Source organism: Heloderma suspectum, chromosome 4 (genome assembly GCF_057233095.1).
Source record: "Heloderma suspectum isolate Gila_16-S chromosome 4, 16-S_ref, whole genome shotgun sequence".
In the NCBI taxonomy this organism is placed as follows: domain Eukaryota; kingdom Metazoa; phylum Chordata; class Lepidosauria; order Squamata; family Helodermatidae; genus Heloderma; species Heloderma suspectum.
Window position 1 is genome coordinate 215,259,470 of NC_139461.1, and position 15,611 is coordinate 215,275,080.

General features: G+C 39.8%; 1 protein-coding gene across 2 annotated transcripts in view; it reads right to left on the reverse strand.

Moving 5' to 3' along the window:
- Positions 1-15,611, reverse strand: part of SRSF11 (serine and arginine rich splicing factor 11) — a 33,965-nt gene that overhangs the window by 2,800 nt on the left and 15,554 nt on the right. For both annotated transcript variants that reach the window (XM_084852237.1, XM_084852236.1), the window contains exons 5-9: positions 15,372-15,421; positions 10,105-10,232; positions 7,263-7,344; positions 6,140-6,274; positions 497-586 (exon numbers count right to left, since the gene is read on the reverse strand). In XM_084852237.1, coding sequence (XP_084708363.1) covers positions 497-586; positions 6,140-6,274; positions 7,263-7,344; positions 10,105-10,232; positions 15,372-15,421 — 485 coding nt within the window. The remainder of the gene's footprint in view (positions 1-496; positions 587-6,139; positions 6,275-7,262; positions 7,345-10,104; positions 10,233-15,371; positions 15,422-15,611) is intronic.

The window sequence follows — 15,611 nt, forward strand, 5'->3', positions numbered from 1 at the left end:
AATTGTGATATGCTGCTAAACATTTTGTAGTAAAGAATGCCTGCAGCCGGATTTCTACTTAGTTAATTAAGTCTTCAGGACAGCTACAACATTACCTCAGACTTGCAAATGCAGAAAAAATCTGCTTCTCGTAACCATAGTTCTGTTTATCCTGAAAAATTAAAGGGCAAGGTCCTATTTGTATAGAAACTAGCCAATCCACCCCTTGGGTCAGACTGCAAGATTCTGTATGGATTTCTTCCCTTCCAAGAAAGTAACAGATTCTAGATCAAATGCTGTCAAACCAGAGAAATTGCATAAATGAACTCTACAAGTTTGTTTTTACAACAGCTTTTATTAGTTGAAGCCCTGTAATTCACAGAAGTGCTTTTCTGTGATAAGATACAACTCTCCCTCAAGTAATTCAAGATTTCCCATAAATCAAGGTAGCAATCCCTTTAAGGTTAGCATAATTAGTTCTCAAAACGTAAATACAAGGTTACAGAAGATACCACACCTGCTTGTGCTTCTGGATCGTCTGGCTGTGCTGTAACTCTTTGGTGGAGTTTTAGACCGTTTCTTCTCTTTCTCTTCTTTCTTTTTGTCTCTAACAACAACAAATACCAACCATACGTTAAAAAGGTGCATGTAGATTAGCTCTCATTATTTTCCCCCAAGATCAAGAATGAAGCACAAGTTGTTTTGTCTCAAAAACATCCCCATGCATCAAACACTCTTGGTTACTGCAAGGTTGTACAATCAGCCACCTGCAGTTGGCCCTCCAAGGGCTGGGGCCTAGGATGCAGCCCCCAGGGGTTTCCTGATATCACTGCTGCAGCCCAATCTCCCTTCCAAGTTCACTATTTCTCTGCCACTAGCAGCAGGAAAATGGCAATCTTTGGAGATTAGTGAAAGCCTCTTCCAACCACCCCACCAACCTCATTTCAGAAGTTGCTGTTTTCCCGCTGCTAGCAGCGACGGAAAACACAAATCTCAGAAGTGAGATGGGAGGAACTTCTGGGAAGGAGCCATGTCGTCCTGGCAGTGACTTGCGGGGCTCCGCAGGTCGCTTCTATCAAACAGCTCTGAAAAGGTTGAGAAATGTCCCCCCCCCCCCCCCCCTGGAAAATAAAGGGGAAGCCTGCAGTACCATCCGGATGAAATCTTAGAAGAACAGCTGCCTTTGCAGAGGATGCAAAGGGGTGCAAAACTAAGGTCAGTTGCCAGAGATAAACACCTACTGAAACGCTGTTTTGAAACTCTTAATTAATTAAGAGAATATAAGGAGGGCGTGCTCCAATCTTAGATAGTATTTGGAAACTTAAACTACCAGCAAGCACCACTTGCACAGCAAAAAGCAAAAGTATGGCAGTTGTATAAAGCTAACCTGAATTAAAATCAAGGAGTTGCAGACTTTTACAAAATGACTTTAGCTCAAGAGGTCCTTTCAAAAGAAGAAAAAAGAACAAATACTAAGACTGGTTGCATTTTTGAATAAGTATTACAATCTAATTAACTTTCTATTTCTTTAAATCATTGTTTGAAGGTTTTAATGTTTGAATTTATATGGCTGAAATCTATGTTTTTGTCCAGTTGCCTTTATCATCTGCATAAAAGAGATTTATCTTTTATGATAAATAGTGAAGAGATTATCATCATGAAAGAAATTCCTGGAAGATTTCGGAGGAAAAGGAAAGATTATGCATTTTTAACAACAATCCTGAAACAGAAAAAGATAATGTTTAGATGGGAATTCCCAGAAGGTGTGGTCTTCTCTTACAAAGAACAGAGATTTAAGTTGAACTCAGTTCAAAAAGCAAGAGAGTTCTTTCGAACTTATGGAAAAGATTGGACAGACCTACAACCTGATGTACAAGAAGAGGACAGCACTCAGGGTGCAACAGATGGAAATTAAGAATGTACCTTAATCTTATATTTTCTAAAAAAATGGATTATAAATTTTTAACTTGGAACATTAATGGGGCAAATGCTCCTCAAAAGAGAAAGAAAATATTTTGCTATTTACAAAAATTGAAACAAGATATGCTTACAAGAAACTCATATTAAGAAAGAAGATACCAAATATTTAATTAATAAAAAATTAGGTGAAGAGTTTATAACTGCAAGCCGAAAAAAGAAAAATGGAGTAGTTTTATATATTAAGCCACATTTGGGACTGGAATTGGTATAGTCAGATGAACAAGGTCATTTTGTGAGAGTTAAAATTACACCGAATGGTGTATCAACGTTGATTTTAGGGGTTTATGCACCTAATGACCACAAGGCGGAATTTTATGAGGATCTCTTATCCAAACACGTGGATCTAACTTTTGACAGTTGGTGTTAGTGTAATGGGAGATTGGAATGGGGTGATTGCACCTCAAATTGATAGACTATCAGAGAAAAAAATAAAGTGTAATCAAGGGAAATTACGTAAAAGTAAAATTTTTGGACCATAACCCTGTATCTATATCATATGTGAAAAGAAGCACTACTTTTAGATGGAGATTGAATGAAATGATATTTCAAAATAAAAGTATTGTGGATGACACTAAAAAGGAATTGAGATAATTTTTTGAATTGAATCTGGACAAGGGAACAAATATCCGAACAGTATGGGATGCAAGTAAGGCCTACATGAGAGGTTATTTTATACAACAAAACACGTAACTGAAAAATAAAAGAGAAGAGAAGGTACAAAATATTCTAAAACAGATAAAGGAGAAAGAAGAATTCCTAAAGAAAAAACCGGGACAGGCAAGTGTCCTCCGACAGATGAAATTGCTCCAACAACAATTGTCGATATTAACAGTCCAGGATATGCAAAAAAATTAAACTTTGTAAAACAAAGAAATTTTGAATTTGCTAATAAACCAGGAAGATGGTTGGCCTATAAACTTAGAAAGGAAAAAGAAAAGAAAACAATTGTGAAAATAAGCAAAAGTGGATTAGAATTAACCGATAATGTGGCAATTCAGAAAGCCTTTTAGCAATATTATTCATATTTGCATAAAGGACAGGATATCTCCCCAGAATTAATGGATAAATAAATTCATAAACAAAATTTACCAAAAATTACTAAGGAACAAAAACAAATGACGAATGGCCCAATAACAGCAAATGTAATGGTGGAAGCAATAAAAAAAATTAAACTGGGAAAAACTCCGGGACCAGATGGAATATCAGGATTATATTATAAATGCGAAGAAGAAATTTTACAACCGCTGAAAAATATGATGAACAGTATTTTAGAAAAGGGGGAGATACCGGAAACATGGAAAACAGCATATATAACATTAATACCTAAAGAAGGACAGGATTTAACCTTGACAAAAAACTACAGACCAATCTCATTATTAAACAATGACTATAAGGTATTTGCAACAATTTTGGCAGAAAGGCTCAAGAAAATATTGCAGGAGTCTGTATATGAGGACCAAAGCGGTTTCCTGCCAAGGAGACAGATGAGATATAATGTAAGAACGGTCTTGAACATGATGGAATATTTGGAAAAACATCCAGAAAAACAAGCAGCTCTGATATGAAGAACCAGACATTGGAGAAAACTTTATAAAGTCGGTAAAATCGGTATATACTGATCAAAAGGCTGAAATAATTATAAATGGGGATTTGACTAAACCTTGTGAGAAAGAGGAACAAGACAAGGTTGCCTATTGTCACCGCTATTGTTTATACTGGTTTTAGAATTACTGAACAGAGATATAAGACAGATGATCGAATTACAGGAATAAAGATTAAAAAGGAGAAATATAAGCTGAGGGCTTTTGCAGATGACTTGGTGTTCATGCTGGAAGAACCTTTAAAGGGAATTGAAATGTTAATGAAAAAATTAAAAGAATATGGAGCAGTGGTAGGGTTCAAAGTTAATAAACAGAAAACAATTTTTTTAACAAGGAATATGAATGTTAAGAAAAAAAAAGTTGATAGATAAGACTGGCTTCCAAATTGAAAAGAAAGTAAAATATTTGGGAGTCCTTTTGACAAATATTAATTGTATGCTTTTTCAAAATAACTATGTTAAAGTGTGGAATGAAATTAAACAAGACCTATTAAAATGGGAAAAATTGCAACTATCACTTTTGGGAAGAATTGCAACGATCAAAATGAATGTATTACCTTATTACATTGGATTTACCTTTTAAGCAGCGGCAGAGAGATATAATGAAGTTTATATGGCAAGCAAAAAACCCAAGAGTTAAAAAAAAAAATTTACAAGATGCAAAGGAAAGAGGTGGCTTGGGATTACCAGATTTTAAAACCTATTTTTCTGCCTGCTGCTTGATGTGGATGAAGGAATGGGTGACGGTGAAAAACAGAAGACTTTTAGAACTAGAAGGACATGAATTGAGATATGGGTGGCATGGTTATTTGTGGTACGATAAAACAAAAGTAAATGTAGATTTTAATAATCACTGTATAAAAAGGACTGTATTAAGAATTTGGAATAAATATAAATTAATGTTCTACCAAAAAATACCATGTTGGATATCTTCACAAGAAGGAATGCATAGAAGAGAATTTGATAGCACGCATAAATGGATAAGATATAACGATTTATTGGAACTGTCACAAGGGGAATATACGTTAAAATCAAGGGAAAGCTTACTGGAAGAAGGTCATGTATGTCAGTGGTTTTCATATTTGCAAGTTAAAGAAAGGTTTAAAAGAGATGAGAAAAATGGTGGACTTGAACAAACAGAATCTGAGTTTGAAACAGCATTGTGTACAAATGATGAACATGTTATTGCTAAACTGTATAAATTACTGTTAAAGTATGAGACAGGATGAACAAGTGAAAGATTGTATGATAAAATGGGCACAAAATGTTGGTCATAATATATCAAGGGAAGAGTGGGAAAGTATGTGGGGAAAAGATTTAAAATTTACTTTATATACAAGTCTTAAAGAGAATTTTTATAAGATGATGTATAGATGGTATATGTCACCATTTAAATTGTCTAAAATGTATACAGGTGTTTCTGGAAAATGTTGGAAATGTGAATATCAAGAGGGAACGTTTTATCATTTATGGTGGATTTGTAAAAAAGCTAAAACATTTTGGAAATGAATACCATCTTTAGCTCAAAGAATATTAAAGACTACTATAGAATTAAAGCCAGAAACTTTTTTATTGGGACTAATAAACACGTAAAAAAGGGGGAAACCTCTTTCTCTACATGACAATGGCTGCGAGGTTATTGTATGCACAAAAGTGGAAGAATGAAACAATACCAACTGTGAGCGCGTGGATCATGAAAATGATGGAGCTGGAAGATGGCAAAACTTACTATTATAATTAAAGAAGGATGAACAACTAAATTTATGTTAGATTGGAAACTTTTAATAGAATTTGTACAAGAAATAGAGAAAAATGATTATCTATGTATGCAGATTTAGAACTTTGAGATGGTTCTCTTTTGTTGTTAAAATTAGAAGAGAAATGAGATAATGTCTGTGAACTCAATATATGATATACAACTAAGATAAGAACTAGAGAATAATAATAAGCATTTGTTGTGTAAGGGGAGCCAAGGGTAGATACCTTACAATCTTAAGAGATATTTTAGTGTATGTGTATTGTGGGTTTATGTTGCTGTGTTGTTGTTTAAAAAAACAAAAACAAAAAGAAGTGAGATGGGAGGAGGAGATGCAGCAGTGGTGTCAGGCCACTTCCTAAGGCTACATCCCAGTGCTTGGAGGGCCACAGGTTGTGCACCCCCATGATCTTCAGAGGAGATTGGTGTGTGTGGGGGGAACAGTGAGCTTTGGAGGTGGGGGAGGCTGTCACCTCCACCACCTGCCAGCAATCATTACATATTAGTGGGCGGGGGGGGAGGTTTAAATTTCCCCTGCCCCTCCAGCCATGATTACTTATGGTTCTCACGGCCAAAACATTTGCACACGCATGGGCTACAGGGATGTATCAAATAGGGTCCCTCTGCTGAAAGAAGCCTCTTTGATCTAGCAGATGCTTCTGTCTATGGAACCAGGACAGAGGTGATTTTTGCCAGTTCCCTCCCTCTGCCTTCTTGTCAGGGGAGGGACACCACTGGATACAACCCACAGTTCCAATAGCTAGGATAGTAATATCCTCCAGGACAAAACATATTTCAGAATTTCACAAAGTTTTCAGGAGTACCTGGATTTGGATGTGCTCCTAGACCTTCTAACACGCTCTCTGGAATGAGACCTCCGCCGCCGAGGACTTTTAGATCGTCTCCTGCTTCTTGATTTTGAGTGAGATCGTCTTCTTGAACGGCTTCTTGATGTCCGTCTATTGAACAAAATATCAGCTACATCAAAATATTTGACCACAATAAGGTATATTACCTTAGCTTCAGCTATTGGGTGGTATGGAAATGTAATAATAAAAAGAAATTATATGAACTACCATACCAATGAAGTTTTCTGAGCAACCAAACTGTGGATTAGAACTAAACAATTTACATAAGTATCTGAAAAAGAATTAAGGAAAGAAGACTTTATGTTTCCCATGCACTAAGTTTAGATTCTTGGGAATCTCAGTATTCAAGATTTTTTTAGAAATACACTTTTCTAATCCTTATGGATTATAGATACACCTGAATATATATGGCCACTATCTGATGAAATGTGACATGTCTGGGATGTGTGTGTGTGTGTGGGGGGGCCATACAGAAGGAGACAAAACTTGACTTCTCGTGATCAGGAGATGGGGCTTCACTACTGTGCATTACCCTCCTATCTCCAACTGCTAGAAGAAAAACATATGGAAACATTTGCATAATTGATCTGAATTAAATGGTTAGGATTCCGATAACAGTGAAAATGAAAGAATAAGGATGTATGAAAAAATAAAGAGTCTCATGTCACATAAATTACTTTCACAATAAGTGGGCCCATACTTCAAATTTATAGAAGGGATTCCTCAACTTTTCTATGCAATGCTTTCCCGTATCCAACTATTCTAGCTTTAATATGAAAATGAATATTCATTTAATATTAAATGAAGCTTAACAGACACTTAGTAGATACAATGAGGGTTTGGGAAAATGTTTTGTGCAATATAATTTAATGGGCCCACTCTAAGTAGGACTAACATTGGATTTAACCCTAAGGTTGCAATCCTATACACATGTACCTAGGAGTAAGCCCCACTGAACGCAATATAATTTAGTTTTGAGTAGACACACATAGGATTGTAAATTGTTTTCTATTTTCATATACTATAAAGTAGTATGATGAAATAAGTGCCTGACACTTATATCATGAAAGACTCTTACCTGTGTCTAGAAGAAGATGGAGTTCTCCTCCTCCTTGAACGTGATCTGGATCTTGAATGCCTTCTTTTATCATCTTTTTTATCTGCAATTAAAATATTTAAAATGTCACACAACTTCTACAAAACACTGTCATAAGATATCTACAAAAAGTTTGGTTGCATACCCTCCTGGCTCTTTCTATGTAAATCTGCAACTGAATGAATTGCTCTACCCCAAAACTGCTTTTGGGGTACTTCTGCCTGTTCCATAAGGGACAAAACCCCTATATCTGTATCTGAATTCTTCAACCCAATCATGAAAATTATAGTTTACGGTAGATACTTGAAGAGATGAGGAAGATATTTAAGAAGTTTCCTTTCCTCTAAGCCAGTAAGCTAATGTTTTGTACAGCACTAAGAATGTAAGAAGAGCCTTGCTGGATCAAAACAAAGACCTATCTAGTCTAGCATCTTGTGCCTCAGTAGCCAGCCAGGTACCTATGGGAAGCCCACAAGCAGGCACTAGCCTTCTCCCATTGCTGTGTTGCAGCAACTGGCATTCAGAGGCATACTGCCTCTGATCATGGAGGTAATATATAGCGATTCATGACCAGTAGCGATTGATAGCTTTATCCTCCATGAATTTGTTTTTTCTTTATTTGTTCAGTCGCTTCTGACTCTTCATGACTTCATGGACCAGCCCACGCCACAGCTTCCTGTCGGCTGTTGCCACCCCCAGCTCCCCCAAGGTGGAGTCCGTCACCTCCAGAATATCATCCATCTATCTTGCCCTTGGTCGGCCCCTCTTCCTTTGGCCTTCCACTTTCCCTAGTATCAGCACCTTCTCCAGGGTATCCTGTCTTCTCATGATGTGGCCAAAGTACTTCAGCTTTGCCTGTAATATCATTTCCTCAAGTGAGCAGTCTGACTTTACTTCCTGGAATATGGACTGGTTTGATCTTCTTGCAGTCCAAGGCACTCTCAGAATTTTCCTCCAACACCACAGTTCAAAAGCATCCATCTTCCTTCGCTCAGCCTTCCTTATGGTCCAGCTCTCGCAGCCATAGGTTACTACGGGGAATACCATTGCTTTAACTATGCGGACCCCCTTTAAAGCCGCCTAAGTTGGTGGCCGTCACATCTTGTGGCAGCAAATGCCACAGCTGAACTATCACTGTATGAAGTAGTAATTCCTTTTGTCTGTCCTGAATCTCCCACCATTAAGCTTCATTGTATAACCCTGGGCTCTAGTATTAGGGGAGGAAGGGGGGACTTCTTTATCCACTTTCTTCACACCATGCGTAAATTCAAACACTTCTATCATGTCCCCATTTCTCACCCTTTTTCTAAACTAAAAAGCCCTCAAACTTGTAACTTTTTCTTACAGGGGAATTGCTAGAGCTCCCTAATCATTTTGGTTGCCATATTCGGTACCTTTTCCAGGTCTACAATATCTTCTGAGATGCAGCAACCAGAATTGTATGCAGTATTTCAAGTGTGATTGCACCACAGATTTGTATAAAGCAGGCTGGATTTATTTAAATCAAAGCAATACAAAATAAAAATTTTAAACTGAAAGTGGGAAAAAGGCTGATTTAAATCAAGTTTTCCAATGGTACTTTTCCCATATATTTCCTAAACAACCGCACAAATCTGGCCCTTAAAATATATTAATTTACAGCTAAATAAGAGTATTATTTACACTGTTGTTTCATTCTTACAGTCAGGCCTCGCATCTATTTGTTGCGCGGCATATGTTTTGTGTGCTTTCCTTTTTCTCCTATAGAGGGAATGACTTTAAAATAAGCCCACATAAGAATGCTGGACTAGACAGACCCTTGGTTTGAGCCAGCATGACTCTTCTTATGGGGTTTATGACCAGTAGCTGTGACAGTTTATGAGGTTAAGTATGAAAATACAGGAATCTGCACACTTTTGCCCAACTTTGTCTTCTCTTCTTCTTTCCAATGTTGCTTTCTGTTGCACTGACTTGGCCTTGGCGCAGCCCCATCCTTAGAGTACAGAGTAGCAAACAAGAATGAAATGCCCGTGAGTGGTACATTGAAGCAAGGTCTGATAGTAAGAGGGCAAACCAGACAAACTTATTTTTATGAAATGCCTGTCTTTTGTAGGCGGAGTATAAAAATTCACATTTGAGAAATGATCAAATTGATTCATCATTTACACAGAAAAGCCTCCTTTAACTCAATCTGGTTGAAGGCACTGTTGCAGTTTAGAGATTAGCCCTATGCAAGATAAGTAAGGCTAAAGTGGGGACGGGATGTCTGTGAGCACACACATGGCCCCCAAGAGACATCAACTATATCATAGGTCTTTGTGTGTTCAGTGAAAAGATCTTCTAAAAAGGTCTTTCAAGCACGTTTGGCAGAACACATGTTCAACGAAATGTGTTTTAATTTTTAAAAGTGAGAAATTTTTATAACACAACCATTTTATTAATATTTTTAAATAACGGATTTTTATCCACCTTACTATAAAGGCATTATTCAGCTGCTTTATTTTTTTATCACTTTCCTAATTATTCTTATCATGGAATTGGCCTTTTTCACAGCCTTCCAAATCTCTTTCCTGATCAGTCTGAACCAGCTCAGCCCCCCTCCCCCCATCAGCGTTCATGTGAAGTTAGGATTTTTTGTCACAGCATGCATCACTTTAAACATACTTGCACTGAACTGCATTTGCCATTTTATTGCTTTTTCACCCAGGTTGCAGAGACCCTATTGGACCTCTTCATAATCCTTTTTTATTTTTACCTCTCTGAATAATTTGGTATCATCACCACTCTAACAACAAATACTTTTTGTAATACAAGACTACTTAGGAGACATTTTAGAATAGTTTACCTGGTTCTATAGCAGCAGAGATCAGAGATTGTGCTTCTCGTACTCGTTTCATGGCTTCTTCTATTTCTTTACTGGAGGTATCTGTTTTCAGACTTGGCGAAACGAGGCCTGCAGCTACATGGTTCAGCCTGGAAGAAGCAAAAGAGTTAATAGTGGTTTTCGGCCTATTCAAAGGAGGACTAATATAACCCTTTCTGTAGATAATAATTTCAGTATTATACGTAACTTTTTTAAAGCATCAATTTAACTTCAATAACTGGTGCTGAAATTTATATGTTTTCCTCTTCCCTCCTCATTTATTTTTCCTTCTGTATGATGTCTATTAGACTGTGACCTTTCCGGCAGGTCTTATCTTTTAATATCTATATAGGGCTTACACATTTTTAGCCACTTTGTAAGTGATAAAGAATAATAATTCTGATGAGATAGAGATCTCCCTGAACTACACAGTATTTAATTTACTTGAAACAAACAGGAATCCTGCAACTTATTTCTACATATGATACTGGTGCAATTAACTTTTTTTTAAAAAGACTCTTACAAGAAGCTTGATCAAAGAAATCATCCTGTTTTTATACTAGTGAGTATAGTATACTCACACCCACAATTTCTTCCTTAAATTAGCTCTCAGAATGATACTGTATTTCTGTTTAATATTAAGCAGCTGACTGTCAAAGCTCTGCCGAAGTCATTACAAACTATTAGAAGCCCAAGGCTGAACTCCTATCCACAGTTACCTGGGAGTAAGCCCCACTGAACGCCATGGGATTTACTTCCCAGTAGACATGTGTAGGGTTGTACTGTAAGGAAACCACTGTGAATTTTATTCCAGGAAATGGAAGAGAAGTAAGGTAGGAGGTGGCCTGAGCTAGGTGAAGAAACTTCTTCACTTCTACATTTGTGAAGCAACACCAGTGTTGACTAAGATGGAGAAAGCAAGAGCAAAGACTGCCCACTAGGAAAGTCTCTCTTTGCTAGTCTTCCCATAAAGGGCCTAGCTGAAACAGGCTAGGGGCGGCCTGGACTTCCTCCATTTGTAATAGATTTGGCTGGTTAAGTCAGCTTGTGAAAATCATCTCCTGCCTCTTGCTGCCTTAGGGCAGGAGTCCCTAACCTTTTTGGGGTAGTAGGCACATTTGGAATTTTGAGAGTCCTGTGGGTGCTCTCACAAAATGGCTGCAATGGGAGCATGGCTGGTCACAATACACCCATTTCCCAAAGGTAAACTGGTGAAGCTAAAAGAAAAGTAATTGCCCCATAACCTGACTACAAGGCAGAGGTTTGGCCTGAGTCCAAAGCACAAAACCACTTTTCTGAAACCAGTTTTCTGCGTAAACACCCATTTCACAGAAGGCAAACTGATGAGACTGAGACAGGTAGCTTGGCCAAGAAACTAGGTACAAGACAGTTGTAGTGTCTGAGCCCTAAATGCCAAATCACGTATTTGCCCCCACAAAGCACAACAAAATATCCATTTCACAGAAAGCAAAATGGTGATACTCAGAAAAACAGTCTCTCTCTCACAAACACAGGCCAAACACACACACATCGCACAGGCAAAATACCTCCCTCCCTGCCTGCCATCCACTCTATGTCCCCAACATTCTGTCCCCAGCCTTCCAGGATGCTCCCCATGACCTTCAGCCTATGCTTTAAAATGAAGAGCTGTGCTCCAGCTGCACCCCATTTTTATTTTCTAAGAATGCCTCTGGGGGCTAGAGAAATTATTGGAAATAAAGATGATGCCCACAGGCAGCACCAGCCTCCCAGTTTAAACAATTTTTAAAAAGCATTTATCTAAAATCATGAGAGCCAGGTTGCCTGGAAGGCACCATGTGAGATGACTACGGGCACCATGCTGGGGGCCCCAGCATTAGGGGCTCCAAAGTACAGACATCACAATCTGTTGTACTTGTAAGATAGGCAGAAAAGCAAGAATCTGAACAACTGCATCTCTTTCCCCTCATGCTTTGTACAGTGACAGGAGAAACTACTCTCTTAAAACCACAGGAACCCTCTCAAATGCAGACCTGGCAACTGTATGACTTGTGCGTGTGTGTCTTTAATTCTGTGCTAGGGAAAGCTTCATGAGTTTAATTTACATCTGGTTAAAGGCACAAGAGTTGGGTTAGAAAAAAGGTGGCAATTCGAGTACCTGTATGAGATATGTCCCTAGCTCGCCCCTTCTTCAGCTACATGAATGCAATCCAAAAGAAGCCTTATGTACCCATGAAAGCACTTCTGCATGCATACAGATGTGCGTGTGTTGCCAATTTGCAGCATGGTATAGCGGTTACTTTCAGAATTCCCCACTCAGCCATGAAATTCACTGGGTGAACGTGCCTATCTTACAGAGTTGTGAGGGCTCCTTGGCCCTTTGCTTCCCTGCTTCTGGAGACCATTCCTCACTTAACCTGCCCAACTTAACTAAAAGCTGCCCCTGCTGCTAGGGCGGGCGCGAAGATCCTTTTTCTTGCCAAGACCAGTTGAAACCTGCCAGGGCTACATTATAGCAGTAGGCAGGGGCAGAACCTGAAAATATTCCTCATTCCTGGTTTAAACTGCAGAAAAATAACACATTAAAAGCCTATTTGAATAAGAGAGGGAAGCTAGTCCAATGCTCCCAGAGAGGGGATTCCATTCATCCATCCACACATGTGTGCACATCATTCATTCTCGCTGGCTGGCTGGCTGTGCACATTATGATAAGCCACTGTGGGTTGTGAGCCATGTTCGTGTCAGCGTGGCTTACAGTGACATTCAACCCCGGTGCAGGTGATTCAGCATGAGTTGTGTTTGCCAACAAACCACCCTGAGAGCCCATGGCTTGTAGTAGGGTTGTTGAGAAGAGCTTGTTTTCAGGGTGGCTTGTCGTGATGTCCAAACCTGGCATCGTAGCTTGTGCCAAGTGCCTACAGAGCTGCTTGGCAAAAGCAGCAAATAAGCCCCATGCCACTCTTCACAATCTCGCCAGTGCTGCCTCCAGCCTCTCCCACCAGTGACTGCCCGTCCACTGATGCCCAAATGGCGCTATGGAAGGATCGTCACTCGTTCACCACCTTTTAATAATAATTCGATGCTTCAGGAGTATGCAGGAGTAAGTTGCATTGAGCAGGGGGTTGGACTCGATGGTCTTATAGGCCCTTTCCAACCCTATTATTCTATTAATCCATGAAATGGCATCGGGTGTTTTATTTTAGAATTTTTCCCTGGCTAAAGTGTGTGTGTGTGTGTGTGTGTGTGTGTGTGTGTATATATATATATATATATATATATATATATATATATGGGAGTTATTGGTTTTTTTTATATAAAAAAAACCAATTAAAAAAAACCAATATATATATATATATATATATATATATATAAAAAAAACCAATAACTCCCATTTCTGTGTTATGGAGCCAGTGTAGGGTAGTGGCTAGAGTGTTGGACTGGGAGTCGGGAGATCTGGGTTCTAGTCCCCACTTGGCCATGGAAGCTCACTGGGTGACTTTGGGCCAGTCACTGACTCTCAACCCTACCTACCTCACAGGGTTCTTGTGAGGATAAAGGGGAGAGGAGGATTATGTACGCTGCCTTGGGTTCCTTAAGGAGGAAAAAAAGACGGGATATAAACATAATGCATAAATAGTAATAATAAATTTCTGGACTTGCTGGAGACTCAGAGAAGTATTGAGAGTGGAGGGGACACTGCCAAGTGTCAGTTCGAGGCTTAACAGCAAGAGGATGACATTGCCAAACGGGACTAACAATCTGCATTTGTGTCACTAGGAATGAGGAAAACAGGGGGAAGGATGCAAACTCAGTAACAGCAGCAGTTGACTGGGTTTTGATTCAGAATGAGAAAGAGCAGACCTGCTTTGCTAACCTATGCTGAGAATCTGAGGTTCTCCCCCTCTCTTAGTTTTGCTCCCGACTGCTCTCCAAAGCCTCATCTCAGCACCTTTTCCCAGTCCCCCGGCAGCAGCACTGACAGTTCAGTGGAACCAGAGCAACGTCACCTCATCTTCCCATCCCCTCAGCAGGATTTCTCTTCCCTCACCCCATACGGACAATCTACTGTACCCACCCTTAAGAGTCACCAAGCAATGTGAAATATTCCCTTCTCTGTGGTACTTTCTATGGGGAACACACCATGCGTACGCACACACACAAGAGCACAGCCTGCCCCGTTGGTGGGTGGGAGGGAAAGAGACTGCTGATCAGTGGCTGCCAATCACTGCTGGCCCTCTTTTTAAAAAGAGTCAGGCAGTGTGTGTTCAGGTCATCCAGCTCCACTGCTTTTGCTATAGGGAAAGCAGAGAGGTGGAGCCAGCTCAGGGTGCTTTATCACGCTTCATTCAGCTGAATGAGGAGGGAAGTAGGCGGGCAGAGACGAACACAGTGGTAGGAGGTATCATCAAATGAACTGGCAGAGGAGCAAAGCAAACTGCTTGCGCCAGCTTGGCTGCAGCTCCAATGGTTGGGGGAGGGTGTCCTGGGTGAAGGGGGCTTGGTTTGGGTAGGTCACTGGAGATCTAGGCAGAATGGGGAAGAGGTCTGCATTTGGACCACCGTCTGGAGATTCCCCATCCATGTCCTAGCAGAAACAGCCTGTCATTCCCCTTCAAGGAGACTGCTTATAAACATGCTACACATCCTCTTTAATTCTTTGTCCACGAGCACTGATCAAGCCCAGAAGATCCATCATCACAGGTGCCAATCAAATCACTTTTATTGAAATCTTGCATTGGTAGCCATTGCATGCAGATGAGCGAATGGACTGAAGGGGGAGGGAGGTAACGCTACGACCCTCCTCTAAGCCCAGCCTAGAAATACAGTGAGCGGCTGCAGGAGCGATGGAACTCTCCATCTGGCCAGGGATTTTTAGTTTTTTGGCAGGCTAATACATTTTGTGGGCTTATTTACAGGACTGCCTCATTCCAGCCTTCCCCAACCTGGTGCTCTCCAGGTGTTTTCAATTTCGATTCCCACCAGCCCCAACCAGAATGGCCAATGGTCAGGAGTGCTGGGAGTAGTAGCCAAATACCTGGAGGGCACCACGTTGGCATAGGCTGCCTCATTTCATTACAACACAGAATTTTCATACCGTCTTCACTGTTAAAGTACAAAAACAAAAAGCCAACCACTTAATTTCTCAGGAAGGCAACATTTCCCAAGATTCCCTACAAATGGCTTCCCCATATCATTTTTTGGCCAGGGGTGGGAGAGAGCACTCTCAGGAGCAGCTGCATTCCAGCGCAACCATTAAGAGTCATACTTACTTTGGATCCACTGTGCTCATAAGCTTCAGTAGTTGATCTGCCGCAAGAGACTGTAAAAAGAGCCAGAAAGTGCTTTTAAAGTTATAAACAGGAAATGTGGGAGAGAGAAGGAAATTGCAGCCCAAAAGTCTCTAAATCTAACTAAAATGAGGGAGCATTTGCAGATTAAAGAAACCAATATGCAAAATGTATCTGTCAGCCTCATGAAAGTGGGTCATCTTAAATTGTCCGATTGCGTGG